Genomic DNA, 15,810 nt, shown 5'->3' on the forward strand with positions numbered 1-15,810 from the left:
GAAGACCATTTAGAAACCATTTCAATCTATCAACCAGTGGAGTGGATCATCCTAAAATCACCATCCTTTGCTTCAAGAAGTAGTATCTGTCCGTGTTGAGAATTACCCCTATGTGGTTTCAGGGTGGTATAGTACTACTGTGTTTTGAGGGAAATCAACCTTGTAGGAATTTCTTAGGCTTTACTGAAGTTTTCTAGACACTGCCACTATGAAGCCTCCTTAATACTTTAGACTCCTTTCCATCTCTCACTATGTTGGTGAATGTAGCTTAGCGTAGCATGAGTAGGGAAGTGACAAACAGTAATAAAACTTGATTCTAACAGATGTTTCTGAGGTTTTGTTTATATCTACAAGGCTGTAAAGGTAAAGTGTGCCATCAAGTCGATTTCGACTTCTGGCGCCCACAGAGCCCTGTGGTTTTCTTTTGGTAGAATTCCTCCTCCCACACACTATGAGAAGATGCCTTTCAACATCTTCCTGTATTGCTGCTGCCTGATATAGTACCAGTGGGGATTTGAACTGGCAACCTTCTGCTTGTTAGGCAAGCATTTCCCCGCTGCACACTCACTTCTTTTTCACTGTTATAAAAAGAGTTTCGTGTCCTTCAGTGAACAAAGTGCTTTACACTTCTCACTTTACTGTTAATGTCATAAGCTGCAATTGATACAAGAGACTGACTTTCCAGAGCCACCCTCGTATCTAAACAAAACAGGATATAAACAAGTTGTTTTAGTAAGAACTAATCGGCCTACTTTCCTTTCACTGTCTCTACAACTGGAATAAACTTGGTTCATATCAAGGTCCACAAGTTAGATCTCTTGCATCTCAAATGTTCATGTGTCCGCCATCTTGGATAGGGGTGGATGACATCATTATAAACTACACCATTGAGGTGTCACTCACTACAACTGTACCAAATTTGGTTCAAATCAGTTAGACTGCCCTCAAGTTAGTGCACTTGTGCTGCAAAGGTTTACGTGTCCACCAGTGTTCTCTCATTTTTTCCATCTGTGTGTGGAATGAGTTTTGTTCTGGGTGGCAGTATCAAGGCAGTGTGTGCACATGTGCATTCAAAATGGGGCCTTCCTGATTCCACCTGATTGGGACCCAAAATTAACTGAGCGGACATCAAAAAGTGTGTGAGTGCACGCCTTAGAGGGAACACTGATGTCTACCATCTTGGAACAGAGTGGATGGTATCATCACAAACTACACAGTTGAGGTGTTCCCATGTGTCCCTACAACTATATACCTGATTTGTTTCAAATTGGTTGATGGGATTCTCATTCTCTCTCTCTCTATCTCTCTCTCTCTGCTGGGTAATCTCATAAGCCTACTGGAAAGTAGGCTTAAAATGAAACATTTGCCACAGGGAAGACTTTGGGGTATATCAGTGTTTTGAGTTTAAAGAGAAATCGGATAAGGAGAATAAAGCACAGCTTCCTCTCTGCTTCAAGTGCAAGTTTTGATTAAATAAACGCTTGAAAAGTGTGGGCAAAAAATGGGATAAAGGAGGTGGAATAAAAATCTTTCAGTAGGTTTCAGAACTTCCTTTGTCACTAGACAGCCGCGGGGGGCGGGGAGGGGGCACACACACTGTGTACTCTGTGAGTTCAAAAGATTGTAGGTAAATCAGGCTAGCATCTTGATGTCTTGTACCCTTTTCATTATACCCAGAGTGGCATCTAAAGATAACAGCTTTTATCTGTTTAGATATTAAACTGCTTTGCCAGTGGTGTAACATCCTTGTCTTCAAAAATGGTGCAGCGATTAGAAATGTGTTTTGCTGTATAACCTAACGCCTTCACAAGTGGTTAGTCTCTACAATGGCACCACCTAACAGTGAACGCCTTACAGTTCTAAAGCAAGTACTCAGTCATTGCATTTTGTACAAATATGTAAGTTTTTAAAAAATATTCAGTGTTGTATCTTTTGACTTTGTATATTATGGCATTGAATGTATATATAACAATGTTGAATATATCTTTGTTTCAGCTTTTGAGAACAAGTGAAACAGTCAGTGGATGACATCTTGAGTAAGTGCGCTTGTGCAAGAAGGCTGTGGTGCTCTGTGGTGTTGCATAGCTGCTAGTGGAAGATTTTTTATGGGATACATACAAGATTGTGCAATTATATTGTGCTGTTCCAACTTCCAGGCCCCCGTGCAGCAATTTCTGGCAGTCATGCAGTCTCTGCTGTGCCCGCCACTGCCACACCGGGCATCCCGTTTCCCCTCCTCCATTGCTGCGCTTTCCCCCTCTCCCCAGCTGGGTCGCTGCTGCGCTGCATCTCTCCCCTGCCCCCACCGCCTGCTGCTGGGCCTCCTCCTCCAGTTCTGGCTGCAGATCTTGTGAGAGCAGCCAGAGGAGGACAGGAGGATAATGTCTTTGAACTAGAAGTGAAGCAGCATAGATAGTGAGGAATGTATTCAGGAGGCAAGACAGAGCACAGTGTAGAAACTGGGCATCAGGATGACATGGGATGGGAGCTGAGTTGGCGTGCTGCGTTGGATGCAGGAACCAGGTATCTTATATCATTGAGCTTCCAGGATTGGGAGCTACAGCATGATTTTAGAAACACTGCATTTAAAAAGAACCATATAAACATTTCATATTCCCAGCAGGTTTTTAAATTAACCAGGTGAGAGAAAAAGCTGGATGTTGACATGGACTGTAGAGTGATTGCTGAAAACCTTTAGTAAAGATGTACACACTGCAATTTATGGTAGCATTAAAAACAAGACAAAGGATTAAATTTATAACATAAATTGATGATGTTAAACTCTAAGCCTATGCTTACACAGTGAGTCCTCAAAGAGAATATCATAAGAGAAGCAGAAAAGGTCCAAAGAACAGAAAAATGAATGAGAAAGCTTGAATTGATTTTATATGCTTAGCAGTTGAAAAGATGCAAACTGCTTGATTCAGAAGGGAGACTGAGAAGTATAGGCATAGCAGAGAATAAATGAACGGCACAGGAAAGACAAACGGAGTTCTTTCCCCTCATTTAACCCTCACATCAGTCAAGAGCATAACATATATTAAAAGCCAACAATGTTCAAAGTGGGAGTAAGACGCACTCTGATGAGAAACTGTATATTTAACCTCAAAGATTACCAATGCAATCTTCATTTTAGAATGACTAAAACAAATTACAGAACAGAGAACTCTGGCTCATGTATGTATGTATGATTTATTACACTTATATGCCGTCCTATTCAAAGGCTGGGTGGTGTACAACAAAAAACCCAACAACCATTTAAAACAATATAAAAACAGACTTAAAAACAGTTAAAAACCAGTTAAGAACACTTAAGAACAATTTAAATATCTTGGAAGGTCAGACCAAAGAAATAAGTTTTAAAAACAACAGATATGCTTGTGTTAGGAGAAACCACATTCTGTAGATAATTTTTTTAATCCATCTGGACAGTAAAACTCACATCATAGGAACATAGGAGGCTGCATATACTGAGTCAGACCATAGGTGCATCTAGCTCAGTATTGTCTACACAGACTGGCAGCGGCTTCTCCAAGATTGCAGGCAGGAGTTTCTCTCAGCCCTGCATAGGAATAGGGAGGGAAGCTGCGACCAAGAGGTTCACACGGATGAGACAGTAAATCACTTCTGGAAAAGTTTGTATGGTTATGTGCAAAAGACAAGTGTATCTCTTCTAAACAGCAATGCGACAAATTATGGAAATGGACGTTGGACGTTAACCCCCCCCCCCGATTACCTGATGTACCTTGTAATCCCCCATCCCTGAGTTACAGTACTGCCTGCATATACCTCATAACCTTGTGGGTTTCCAAATCCTTGTGTGCAAATCTTTGTAGATATATGATGTACAAACAACCACTTTGTATATAATTGTTCTTTGGCAGCGTACTGTATGCTTTGGTAGTTTGTTGGTTCAATAAAAAAAATCTTGTCCTATTAAAAAATAAATAAATCTTGTCCTATCTTGGAGATGCCTTCAGCTCACAGGGAGGGAACTTGGAACCTTCAGCTCACAGTGCTCACACTTCTAGTCTCCCATTCATATGCAACCAGGGCAGACCCTACTTAGCTAAGGGGACAAGTCATACTTGCTACCCCAAGACCAGCTTACAAGACCACCCCAGTTGAAGACTGTGCCTTTCAGGCTAAATTTGCTCACCAGGACTTGTGGGTATACATCTGGCCATTTCCTTCTGTTGTACAAAAAGTCTTTTGGTCCTCATTGTCTTGTAAACTATTCCTAATTCTATGCGTTTTAAGCCCTATTCTGCCCAGGTACAGGGCTAATATATGCATACCAGCTAGCCCCTACCCCCACCCCTATCCCAGTGTGCTAGGAGGCTGTAGCGGTGGCTCCCCTTGGTGGTTCCCCCCCAGCAGGGGGAGGGAGTTTTTGTGTGTGTGCAATAGTTAATAAAGGGTGAGTGAGAGATGTGTGCACACTGCCTTTGATGCTGCTACCTAGGACAAATCTCTTTCCACTCACTGATAATACAAATTCGAGGGAACACTGCGTGCAACCGCCATTGTGCAACTTGTTAACATCATCTAGCACAAAGACTAGTCTCAAACAGATGTTCTTGTTTTTGCACAACAGCCTTGCACTAGTTCTTAAGCTGGCATAACACTAATTTTGAATGCAAGCTCCTGACATAGCAGAATGTCATCTGCACAACATCCTTATGCAAACACCGTGTCCTTCCACAAGTGTACTGTTAGGATGTCAGCCATTCTCTTTTACTGTACCTTTGTTAAAATATAACAGGATTGCCAGAGTTCAGATAAAATTGCCTCCACACTATGCTGCCAGTTTGGCCAATGGCTATCTTTGCCTTGCACAGTTTCTTACAGCTGGAAGAAGTGATTTAATTTAATTTATTTATTTATCATATTTTCATACTGCCTGATATGTAAATCTCTAGGTGGTGTACAAATGCCAACATTAAAATCATAAGTTAAAAATAATAAAACATGATAAAAACAATATAAAACAAATTATTAAAATTCTATTTAAAAGCTTGCGAGAACAGGAAAGTCTTGAGGGTCTTCCTGAGAACAGAGAAGGAGATGCTCTTATTTCAGCATGGAGCATATTCCAAAGCCCTGGGGCAGCCACAGAGAAAGCCTGGTCTTGAGTCACCATCAGACGAGCTGGTGGCAACCGTAACCTGACCTCCAAAAGATCGTAAGAAGTGGGATGGCTTTAGAACTTCTACTACTAAGATTCAAAGCTGCGAGGAACTAACTTTTCCTTAAACGTAGTGCAGGACCTTCTGTCAGTTCACAAAAACATAGGACTGAATGGGTTTTGAAGATAAGAGTTGAAATCCCTCTTCTGAGGCAAACTCCTCTGTGCATTAACCTACCCTACAAGTAATGTAACTCACTTCATCCAAATTGTAGTTTGCCATCAGAGTTAATAACAAGCTTCAGAACAAAGGTATTGGAAGGAATGTTACAAGTCAACTAAAATAGTCTATGTGGCTCATGTGATCAAAGCCATGTCTTGCCTAGCAACATCCAAGTTCACACATTCCACAGGGCTAAATTTTCATTCTATAGAAATATGTTTGAGGAAAATATTGTGTGGTGTTCTATTGTCTTAGCTGAGATTAATTCATTAAAGAAAAGAACGTTTCTTAAACTAACAAAATTAATTAATACATGGACAAAACATTCTTTTGACAAGACTACCCCATCTTCTACTTGAAGATCTACTGGGTTCTATAACTTGATTTCGTATAAATGAGCATGGATTGGAGGTGGACTAGGGATGAACAAATGTGGAAAATCTCTAAGGTGGACTAACACTGTTTAAACAGAATTTGCTGTTGCAACCTCTTTTCCCATCTTGATATGTCATAAGTAGATTGCTAACTTGCTGTTTTGCCAGCAAACTGGCACATACATGCATGTATGATTGTGTCATGTCCTCAGAAAAGCTGTTTGACTGGCTTTGTTGGGTTTTGCAAAGTGTTGCATTTAATTAAAAAATAATCCAAGTGCCCTTTCCCTAGATATCTGTTCTTGGTTTTCAAATCATCTTTTCAGTTAATGTCTGTTTGGAAGGAAGTCTATGATTAGGATAGCATCTTGTAGTAGTAGTCCTTTTAGGTAAATAAAATTCTATTTTATTGAAATAACATGAAAAATATGTTAAGATGTTTTGTGCTTGGGAACAGGAGCAAAATAGGTATTTACTACTTCCCCCAAAGGCACCAATTACAAATTCTTGTGTACTCAACTGTTGACTTTTTCTTTGCTTTCTCTAGAGATGCCAGAAGATGATTTAAATGGGAGAGGGCTCTATGTTACTTCTATTATGAGCAGAGTTAGAGACCTAAAAAGCAAATCTAAAAATGAGGACAATGTTACAGATGAGCTTAACTTCACTAAGATTTCAGCTGATACAACAGGTATGCAATATTTTGTTCTATATATTGATGAACTAATTTAATGACCAACTGAACAGTGAGAACTGTTTTTTTTTTTAGTGGTTCTCCAGTGATTATGTATTTTGAAATGGAAATATTTTAGAAAATTTAGCTTATACTCCAAGTGGAAAAGTAAACTAATTATATTTGCTCTTGTTACATTTCTTGAAATGCATACAAAAAACACCTGTTTTAATCAAACCTCTGTATGGACACTTTTCTTATATTATATACCTCTCCTCTTAGTGAGGTCACAGTGACTGATGTACAGACTGACTTGCTCAGGAGTTACTGTAAAGGACTACTTTATTTCAATAGAACTTCCATCAAGTAACTTAAACAAGATGTCAGTCAGTGTCTTGCATGGTGACTTTTCTCTCTCTGCAGTTGCCCCATGAGCTTTGAAAGACTGGAAGATAAGACAGTATAATTAGTTTCCAGGAACTGAACATACTTTTATATCTGGCTGTGGTGCCTCTATCAGTACTAACAAGTCTGTAATGGACTGCATCCAAGTGTGGTTGTGTCTTGCTTTCTGCTGACATTCTAAGATAGAGGAAATAAGCAATTGGTCCATCTCTTGCTGTGTTGTGAAGCCCTATTCAGGCGTTAAGAACATTTAAAGAGCCCTGCTTGATCAGGCCATATCCAGTCCAGTATCTTGTCTCTCTCAGTGGCCAACCAGGTGCATCTAGGAAACCTGCAAGTGGGGGAAAGAGGGCAACTACCCCCTTCCACTGGTGTTCCGCAGCACTTGGTTTTCAGGAGCATGCTCCCCTAATGCAGTGGCTAGTAGCTATTGATCCAATCCCCTTATTAAAATCATCACATTGTCTCCACATCTGGAGGCAGTAAATTCTTTTGTTTAACTTACATGTTGTGCAAACAGTGGAGTTTGCTGTCCTGAATCTCCCAGCATTTAATTTCAATAGATGACCCTGGATTCTAGCATTATATGAGAGAGAAATTTCTCTCTATCCACAAAATTAGAAGCTATGGAATAAGAGGACAAGGCCCTCTTATGGACTGGCAAGTGGTCGAAGAACAGAAAGAAGAGAGAAGGAATAAATCAAGAACTCATTGGTAAATGATTTGGAGTTCATAATTCAAGTACTATAAACCTTTATCATGCACCCCTTACCCATCTTCTTTTTAAACTAAGAAGGCTCTCAAGCATTGTAGTCTTTCTTCATAGGGGAGTCACTGATGATTTTGTGTTGCCCTCTTCTGTGCTTTTCTAGCTTTACACTATCCTCCCTAAGGTGTGGTCACCAGAACTGTACACAGTATTCCAAGTGCAGATGCACTATAGATTTGTACTCGAGCATTATTATAGTGGCAATTTTATTTTCAGTCTCTTTCCTAATGCTCTCCAGCATTTTCAAGCTGGAGAGCACAACCCCAATATCACAACCCCAATATCTCTCTCCTGGTCAGTCACTGTCAGCTCAAAACCCATCAACATATATGTGAAGTTTAGATTTTTAGCTCCAGTGTACATCACTTTACACTTACATTGACCTGCATTTGCAATTTTAAAGCCTATTTACTTCGGTCGGGTCTAAGGCTATAAATAAAAACTTATGTAGCAGAGATGCTTTTGCAGCTCTTTACAATCCTTCGTTGTTTTTACCATCCTGAATAGTTTGGTGTCATCGACAAACTTGGCCACCTCAAGTTTGATCCCTAGCTTCAGATTATTTATGAACAATGTGAAAAATACTGATCCCAATACACATTCTTGGGTGACCCTATTTTGCACAACCCTCCACTGAGAACACTGTCTGTTCCTTCCTATTCTCTTTCTGTTCAAGTTACCTGTCCCCTTATTTCAAGGCTGCTAAGCTTGTTCAAGAGGCTGTGGTGAGGGATTTTGTCAAAAACCTTTTGGAAATATACAATATCTACTAGATAACCACTATCTATATGCTTGATGATACTTTCAAATAAGTCTAAAAGGTTAGCAATACAAGACTTACCTTTGCAAAAGCAGTTTATCCTCAGCAAGGCTTCCTCTTTTGTATGCTTTTCTCTTTAATAATACTTTATATCAACTTACCTGGGGACAGATGTTAAACTGACTGGCCTATAGTTATCCAGATCCCCTTTGAATCCCTTTTTAAAAACTGGAGTTACATTGGCTGTTTCCCAGTCCTTATGTGCAGCGGCTGATTTTAGGGACAAGTTACATATTTTTGTTAAGAGACCCACAGCTTCATATCTGAGTTTTTTATGAACTCTTGAGTGAATACTATTTGGACTGGCAGTTTATTTTTAATTTGTCAATAACATCTAGAACTTCATCTCTATCTCTTCCATCTGCCTCAATTCTTCAGATCTCCTTGTTGAAAAGCCCATTTCAGGGACAGGTATTCATCTTCAGTGTGAAAACAAATGGAAATAATTAGTTCAGCTTCACTGCTACTTAGGTTTCTTTAGCATGCCTCTAATTCCCTTGTCATCCAATGGTCCAACTGCCTCTCTGACCAGTTTCTTGCTTCTAATGTATTTAAATAACTTTATATGGTTGGTCTTAATACTTTTAGCCATATATTCCTTGAAATCTTTTTTTTTTTTTTTGCATCTTATTGTCTGTTTGCATTTCTTTTGCCTGAGTTGATGTTCCTTTTTGTTCTCCTCATTATGGCAAGACTTCCTTTTTCTGAAGGCAGCTTTCTTGCAGTGTGAAGTATATACTGCCCAGAGACAAAAGTTTGGGCAGTATAGAAGTTTAATAAATAAATAAATAAATAAATAATACTGTTTCAGTGCTGCCTCTGAAGGCCTGAACTGTTGTGCTATGTAACGTTGTCACCCTCTCCACTGACCAAGAGTACAGTAAATAGTGTTCTTGTGGTCAGTGGGGGTGGGGCGGGGGCTGTACATGATATCAGTGGGATGGGCAATTCAAACAAAAATCTTTAAAAGCAGCAAAGGAGTCTAAAGCGTGTCTAAGAAATTTAAACCCCAAAGATCAAAAATAGCAGGTTAAAATGCTAAACAATCTTGCTAAAGAGTAAGGTCTTTAAATCCTTTTAAGAAGTCCAAAAAGGAAGAGCTTGGCAAAGTATTTTCAGGAGGGCACTTCAAAGATGAAGGGCCACAACTGAAAAGGACCTATCCCTAGCTCCCGTCAATTAGATCTGAGCCAGTGGCGGGGCTAGGAGCAAGACCTGGAACACAAATGCAGGACCCTGGCAGATTCACATGGCTGAATGTGGTCTGACAGATATCCCAACCCTGAAAAATGCTGAATTTCAAGTTTTAAAAAGATTATGCTTGAAAGAAAATTGTCAGTTAAGAGAACTTAAAAGCCACTGATAAAACTAGAAAACAGTAGAACATATCCTCCATCACTACTGTCTGTGTCTGTCTATCTAGAGGGGACAGAGTGTCCCAAACTAAACACCTGCAAAACAGGAAAGCTTTAGCCAGGTGCTAGAAAGCCATTTATTTATTTATTTATTTATTTATTTAACATATTTTTATACCACCCAAAACTTTTTTAAACACAAGAATTTAGAATTTTTTTAAACAATAATGAACAGAACACATAGGTCTCCTGGGGAAACAAGTTCCATAGTCTGAATGCTGTTACTGAAAAGAACTGACCCCTTTCCAGATGTTGTCAAGAAATGCATTGTACATTAATACAGCACCAAAAGTGGGTTCAGATGCCCAGCCCCAGCATGTCACTCACCCCCTTTCTGCACTCCTCACAGTTACAGTGGCATTTGTCTGAAGAGGTGAATGCCATGATGGTGGGTGTTTCTGTGATTGGCATACTTCCATGATAATGGAACCATCTGCCATCCTGGGTTCACTTGCATCTTCAGGTGGATGCCTGTTACAATGAAGAGTGCAACGACGGGGGTGAGTGATGTGTTGGAGCAGGACTTCTGGGCCGGCCTTTGGTGCCATAATCATGGAAAGCACATTGGTTGATAATGTCTTAATGGGGTTCCTTTTGAGCATCCCCAGATTTCTGAAGGCAGAAGAATGTAGTGTTGGGCTTCTGTAGATTATTGAAGAGGGTGGCCAATTCATTTGAGAAGAGACAGTCCTTTAAATACCTTTGTTGTGAACCATTTGGAGCTTTAAATGTGATAACCAACAACTGGAAATCTATTGGAAGCCAGTAGATGAAACAAAATAGGAGTTCTGTGAGCCCCAGCAAGAACCTAGGTGCTATATTCTGTATCACTGATGTTTTCCAGTCTTCCAAGACAGCTCCATGTGGTCATCTAATCTGTGTGTGACTAAGGCATTGTCCATATCTGCTTTCTCTGGAACACAAGCTGAACCTTTGCAAAAGAACCTAGGCATTGAGCTGCCTGGTTATCCAGGAGCAAAGCCAGATCCAAGAGCACTCCCAAATTGAACCTGGTCTTTTAATTCAGTCTTGTCCCCTTTGCTAAGCAGGGTCTGCCCTGGTGGCATTTGAATGGGAGACTATGTGAGCACTGTAAAATATTCCCCTTAGGGTATTGGGGTCGCTCTGGGAAGAGCATCTGTATGCTTGCATGCAGAAGGTTCCAAGTTCCCTCCCTATAATCTCCAAGTCAGTGCTGAGAGAGACTCCTGTCTGCAACCTTGGAGAAGCCACTGCCAGTCTATGTAGACAATACTGAGCTAGATGGACCAATGGTCTGACTCGGTAGAAGGCAGCTTCTTATGTTTCTAAGCATGCTGAATATACTGTTCCAGATTTTAAAAGCACCAAGCTGAACTGGTACATCATGTACACATGCTTTAACATAATCTGGTATTGATGCTAATGTTGGAGGATATGTATTAATTCATAGATAACACTTTATTATTTATGTTCTCAGAAACCTTTGAATGCTTTTAGCTTATTTCATGTTTCATTGAGCCATCTGCATAACGCTTAATTGGTACCTTGGATTTTCACTTGCAGCTTATATGTGGGTATATTGCTCATGGAAGGGGGTCTGTTCCCAGTTTTGGTGGGTTTCTCCCTCCTCCCACAGCCCTTGTGCTACATGCCATTTTGTTCTCTAGACTCTCCTGACTCTCAAGAGTGACTTTTTAGGGGACTGTAATATGAATCCTCTGATTCAACCCATTGATCCTATTGTTTTTCAGGCAAACTTGGTAAGACACTCTCTGTTGCCATTTCTCCTCTTAATATCTTCTTGTAGCTCAGTTCAGTGAAGCCACTTTAAGTCCCTGCAACTTGGGCCATACCACATAAATAGTAAACCTCTGCTTGGCAGGTAGTACACAATCAGCTTTGAGGTACTGTAGAAATTTGTGCCATAAGACACAGGCCTGTTAATTGGCATTTTGATGCCCATAATTTCTCTCCTTTCTTTTCTGGCAAAGATAATTCCAACACATAAGAACTACTACTTTCACTCATGAATCATTAAAAGAATTGCTATCTTGTGATATCTGTGTTCTGGATTTATTATTTATTTTATTTATTTAACATATTTTTATACTGCCCACAACCTGCGTCTCTGGGCTGTTTACCATTAAAATTGTTTAAACACTAAAATAATTGACATTAATTTGTTAACTAACATTAACACATTACACAGGAACATAGGAAACTGCCATATACTGAGTCAGACCATTGGTCTATCTAGCTCAGTATTGTCTTCACAGACTGGCAGCGGCTTCTCCAAGGTTGCAGGCAGGAATCTCTCTCAGCCCTATCTTGGAGAAGCCAGAGAGGGAACTTGAAACCTTCTGCTCTTCCCAGAGTGGCTTCATCCCCTGAGGGGAATATCTTGCAGTGCTCACACATCAAGTCTCCCATTCATATGCAACCAGGGCAGACCCTGCTTAGCTATGGAGACAAGTCATGCTTGCTACCACAAGACCAGCTCTTCTTTCCGATTAATGTTAGTTAGTTTAACATTTGCCAGGCAACTAGCATTCTGCAAAACTAGGTGATTTCTGAGCATACAGATTCCCTAAGCTAAGAATAAAACTAAAGTTTTGCCATGGGATGGCCAGAATATTTCACATATCCAAAACATATCTGGACATGTATTTGACATTAAAGACTAAGGTGACTGCCAACATCCAGAGTAACAAACCACTGGTGAAATGAACACACAGCAGGTGCTATGGGAGAGAGGCAACTTCTGTCCATCTTCCCTTCTCTTTGTAGCTGATGCTCACTCCTGAAAATATGTTCCTGTGGGCTGTGTGACATATTTTTTAGAGTCACAGTTGGCTACAGAGAAAAGGGGAGATCTAAAACTGCCCTTTCTCTGTAGGGTTTGCAGTGTTGCTTCACATACGCTTCATTAGTCTGGATGTCAGCCACTAGTTAGACATGTGGATATTTGGCTGGATATACGAGACTTCATCTGCTTTGCGGGAGGAAAAGGTAAAACTTCAGATCCACCTCTTCATAGAATAATGAAACCTGATCCTTCAGAACTTCATTTAGTCAGAAAGTAGTGGTTTAATTATTTCAAGAACTAAGAGTCTGAATTCTGAAACCAAATGAAACACAAAATATGAATTGCTTTAACTGATTTGTACCTGCAGAATAGCTGGGTGTAGACTAGACTGCTAGTCTAAGGAGACTTTTCCTACATCAAATGATGCAAGAGATTTTTGGTTTTGCTTGGTAATTAAATATTTAGAATGTTTTCTCTTTTTTTTCTTAGATAACTCGGGGACTGTTAATCAGATCATGATGACAGCAAATAATCCTGAGGACTGGCTGAATTTTTTACTTAAATCAGAAAAAAAGGGTATACTTCAGACTGACTCACTGAATAGATTGATTGGTCGTTACAGTCAAGCAGTTGCAGCTTTGTCCGCAGAAAAATATAGCCAGAATGAGAGTTATGCTCGCATCCTTGTGAGACTTGCAGAACTGAAAGCGTAAGTATTGGACTCTGACAAATACTTTCAAAAATAACTATTGTCTGCCTTCCTTAAATGGTCTGCTCATCTGTACACCATGGCTACCGTGCCCCTTTTGCTTTTTTTTTAAAATAGCAGCTGTTGCTTCTCACCAGCAGCTCTTTACTAGGGTTGCTAGAACAACATGGGTATTAGCATATCTCCTGGCAGTGCTGAAGCATAACCTGTCTGAGTTAGCTGTAAACTTGTTAAGACCAGAGGCAGAACCTGTATATTCTGGGCCCCACTGCATTCTATCTGCAGTACAACCTCTGTGTTCCTGGATTCTTGACTTCTCTGATTATATTTGCTTTTGACACTATCTCTTGCTGCTGTCAGTCAGCAACTGGATCCTCATGGCTCCTCCTGCCTTTGCACAGGAAATGCCTGCAGGAACCCTGGGATGCCTAGTAAGTCAAATAAGGAGGGCAGACATCTGTGTCAAACAAAAGGTCTTAGGGTTGTTCAAGCATGCACATGTGTGCTTTCTCTGTTCTAGAGGAAGGCTGGGCCTCATAGCTCACTTTTCAGAATATTGCAGTATTCCAGCAAATCTCACAAAGTATGTAAGCTCTATATAGACACACACAGAGAGAAGTTTGCACAACCATTCTGAAGCATGATCTACAGCTTGGCCTCAAATTTTCCTTGCCCTAATGAGCTTCCAACCCAGGCTGTTTCCTGAGTAAAGGGTGCCATTCTTCCCTATGCTTTGGTACTGCCTCCAGGACAGGGAAACCGCTTTGGGGTATTACTGGACCCAGCTCTGCTTTTGGAAGCTCAGGTGGAGGCAGTGACCAGGGGTGCCTTGGCACAGCTTCGGCTAGTGCACCAGCTGCGTCCCTTTCTCAAGAAGGCAGCTCTGGTCACAGTTACCCATGCCTTAGTCACATCACAACTGGATTGCTGTAATGTGCTCTACTTGGGGCTGTCCTTGAAGAATATCCGGAAACTGCAGGTAGTGCAAAATGTGGCAGCTAGGATTTTGTCTGGAGCTGCCCATTGGGATCACATCAATCCCATTTTGAAAGAGCTGCACTGGTTACCCATTTGTTTCTGGGTCCATTTCAAGGTGCTGGTTTTGACCTTTAAAACCCTTAACTGTTTGGGCCCTGGATACCTGAGGGACTGCCTGCTCCCAAGGGTTGCTGCCCGCTAGACAAGGTAAACTGAGGGGGCTCTGCTCAGAGTGCTGACAATGAAGGAAGCTCGGTTGTCATGCACGCGGGACAGGGCCTTCTCTGTTGCTGCCCCCAGACTTTGGAATGCTCTCCCAGTGGCTATTCGCTCCTCGCTCTCCATCATGGCTTTTAGAAAACATGTGAAGACTTGGCTTTTTACTCAAGCTTTTATGTGATTGTCTCCATTGCTGCTTCTTTGTATATTGTATGGTATTTGTATGTATGTATATTAATTTTTTTAAATTAGATCTGTTTTTATATATTAGCATATTTTAATTGTGTAATTTTTATAGTCTTGTTTTAACTTTTTCTATGTGAACTGCCTTGTGATTATTTTAATGAAAGGCGGTATATAAATTTAACAATAAATAAGTAAATAAAATTAAAAAACAGTCCCCTTTTCAACAAATGAAGTTGCCATTTTTTTTGGCATTGTAGCTGTCTGTGGTTCAGGGAAGATTCATTTGCATTATAAAGTAGGTTTTCTTGTTTTAATGCTAGTGATCATTTAAATAAGTGTCTGTACCATGTTTCTTTGCAGTATTGAGGACCCAGAAGAGGCACGTGACCAGTTTCATCTTGCTAGACTGAACTGCAAAACATTTGCTTTTGTCCATGTAGCATCCGCACAATTTGAACTCTTGCAAGGTTTGTAGAAACTAATTCTTAAATATGGCATTGTTTGACAGTAATAACCTTTGTTAAAAAATATAATTTTGTTGTTAAACTCTAACTTCCCTGGACTTGCATTGCAAAGATGAACTTTAGAGACCATGTTTATCCACTAGGAGAAGACAGAGTGCAAGATGTGATGAGTGCTGGAAACGAATAACCCAAAACATCACTCTTCTATTGATCTTAGGGATCTTGCCTATCATGTTCTTGTAAGGTCAAACAACTGTTGTCTTACTGCTCGCCCTTCATTACAGAAGTATCAGTGCTGTATCAGTGCTGTGCTGTGACCTTCGAAAATGCTGGAAGTAGTTAAGTTTTGTAATACATAATTATGCCTGGCCTAGAGCAGAAAAGAATCCAAATCAATTTAAGAGTCTACGAGAGAGATCCTTGCCATATAATCTGCTCTTTGAGAGATTTGCCTCTTCTGAGGGAGAAAGGTTCTTTGCCAGTTAGGCAAAACATCTGATTATGTTTAACAGTGTGTCCTCGTTCTATGTAATTTAAAGGTATTTCATCTTCTTGTTTGAATGATAGAAGAATACTGTTAAGCTGACCTTTTAATTCATTGTTCAGAGCTGCTTACATTGAGCAAGTATGGTACTGAAGGAGACTGGAAGAACCAACTT

At 40.3% G+C, this 15,810-nt stretch overlaps 1 protein-coding gene across 4 annotated transcripts in view; it reads left to right on the forward strand.

The window, feature by feature from the left end:
• The window catches only part of TTK (TTK protein kinase), a 90,594-nt gene that overhangs the window by 15,605 nt on the left and 59,179 nt on the right, over positions 1–15,810 (forward strand). For 2 of the 4 annotated variants that reach the window (XM_053287031.1, XM_053287030.1), the window contains 4 exons: positions 1,996–2,036; positions 6,273–6,416; positions 13,085–13,304; positions 15,048–15,154. In XM_053287031.1, coding sequence (XP_053143006.1) covers positions 6,275–6,416; positions 13,085–13,304; positions 15,048–15,154 — 469 coding nt within the window. In that variant the 5' untranslated portion in view covers positions 1,996–2,036; positions 6,273–6,274. The remainder of the gene's footprint in view (positions 1–1,995; positions 2,037–6,272; positions 6,417–13,084; positions 13,305–15,047; positions 15,155–15,810) is intronic. The other 2 variants (XM_053287028.1, XM_053287029.1) reach the window with 1 other exon arrangement.

The sequence above is a fragment of the Hemicordylus capensis genome, chromosome 1 (assembly GCF_027244095.1).
Source record: "Hemicordylus capensis ecotype Gifberg chromosome 1, rHemCap1.1.pri, whole genome shotgun sequence".
NCBI classification, from domain to species: Eukaryota; Metazoa; Chordata; class Lepidosauria; order Squamata; family Cordylidae; genus Hemicordylus; species Hemicordylus capensis.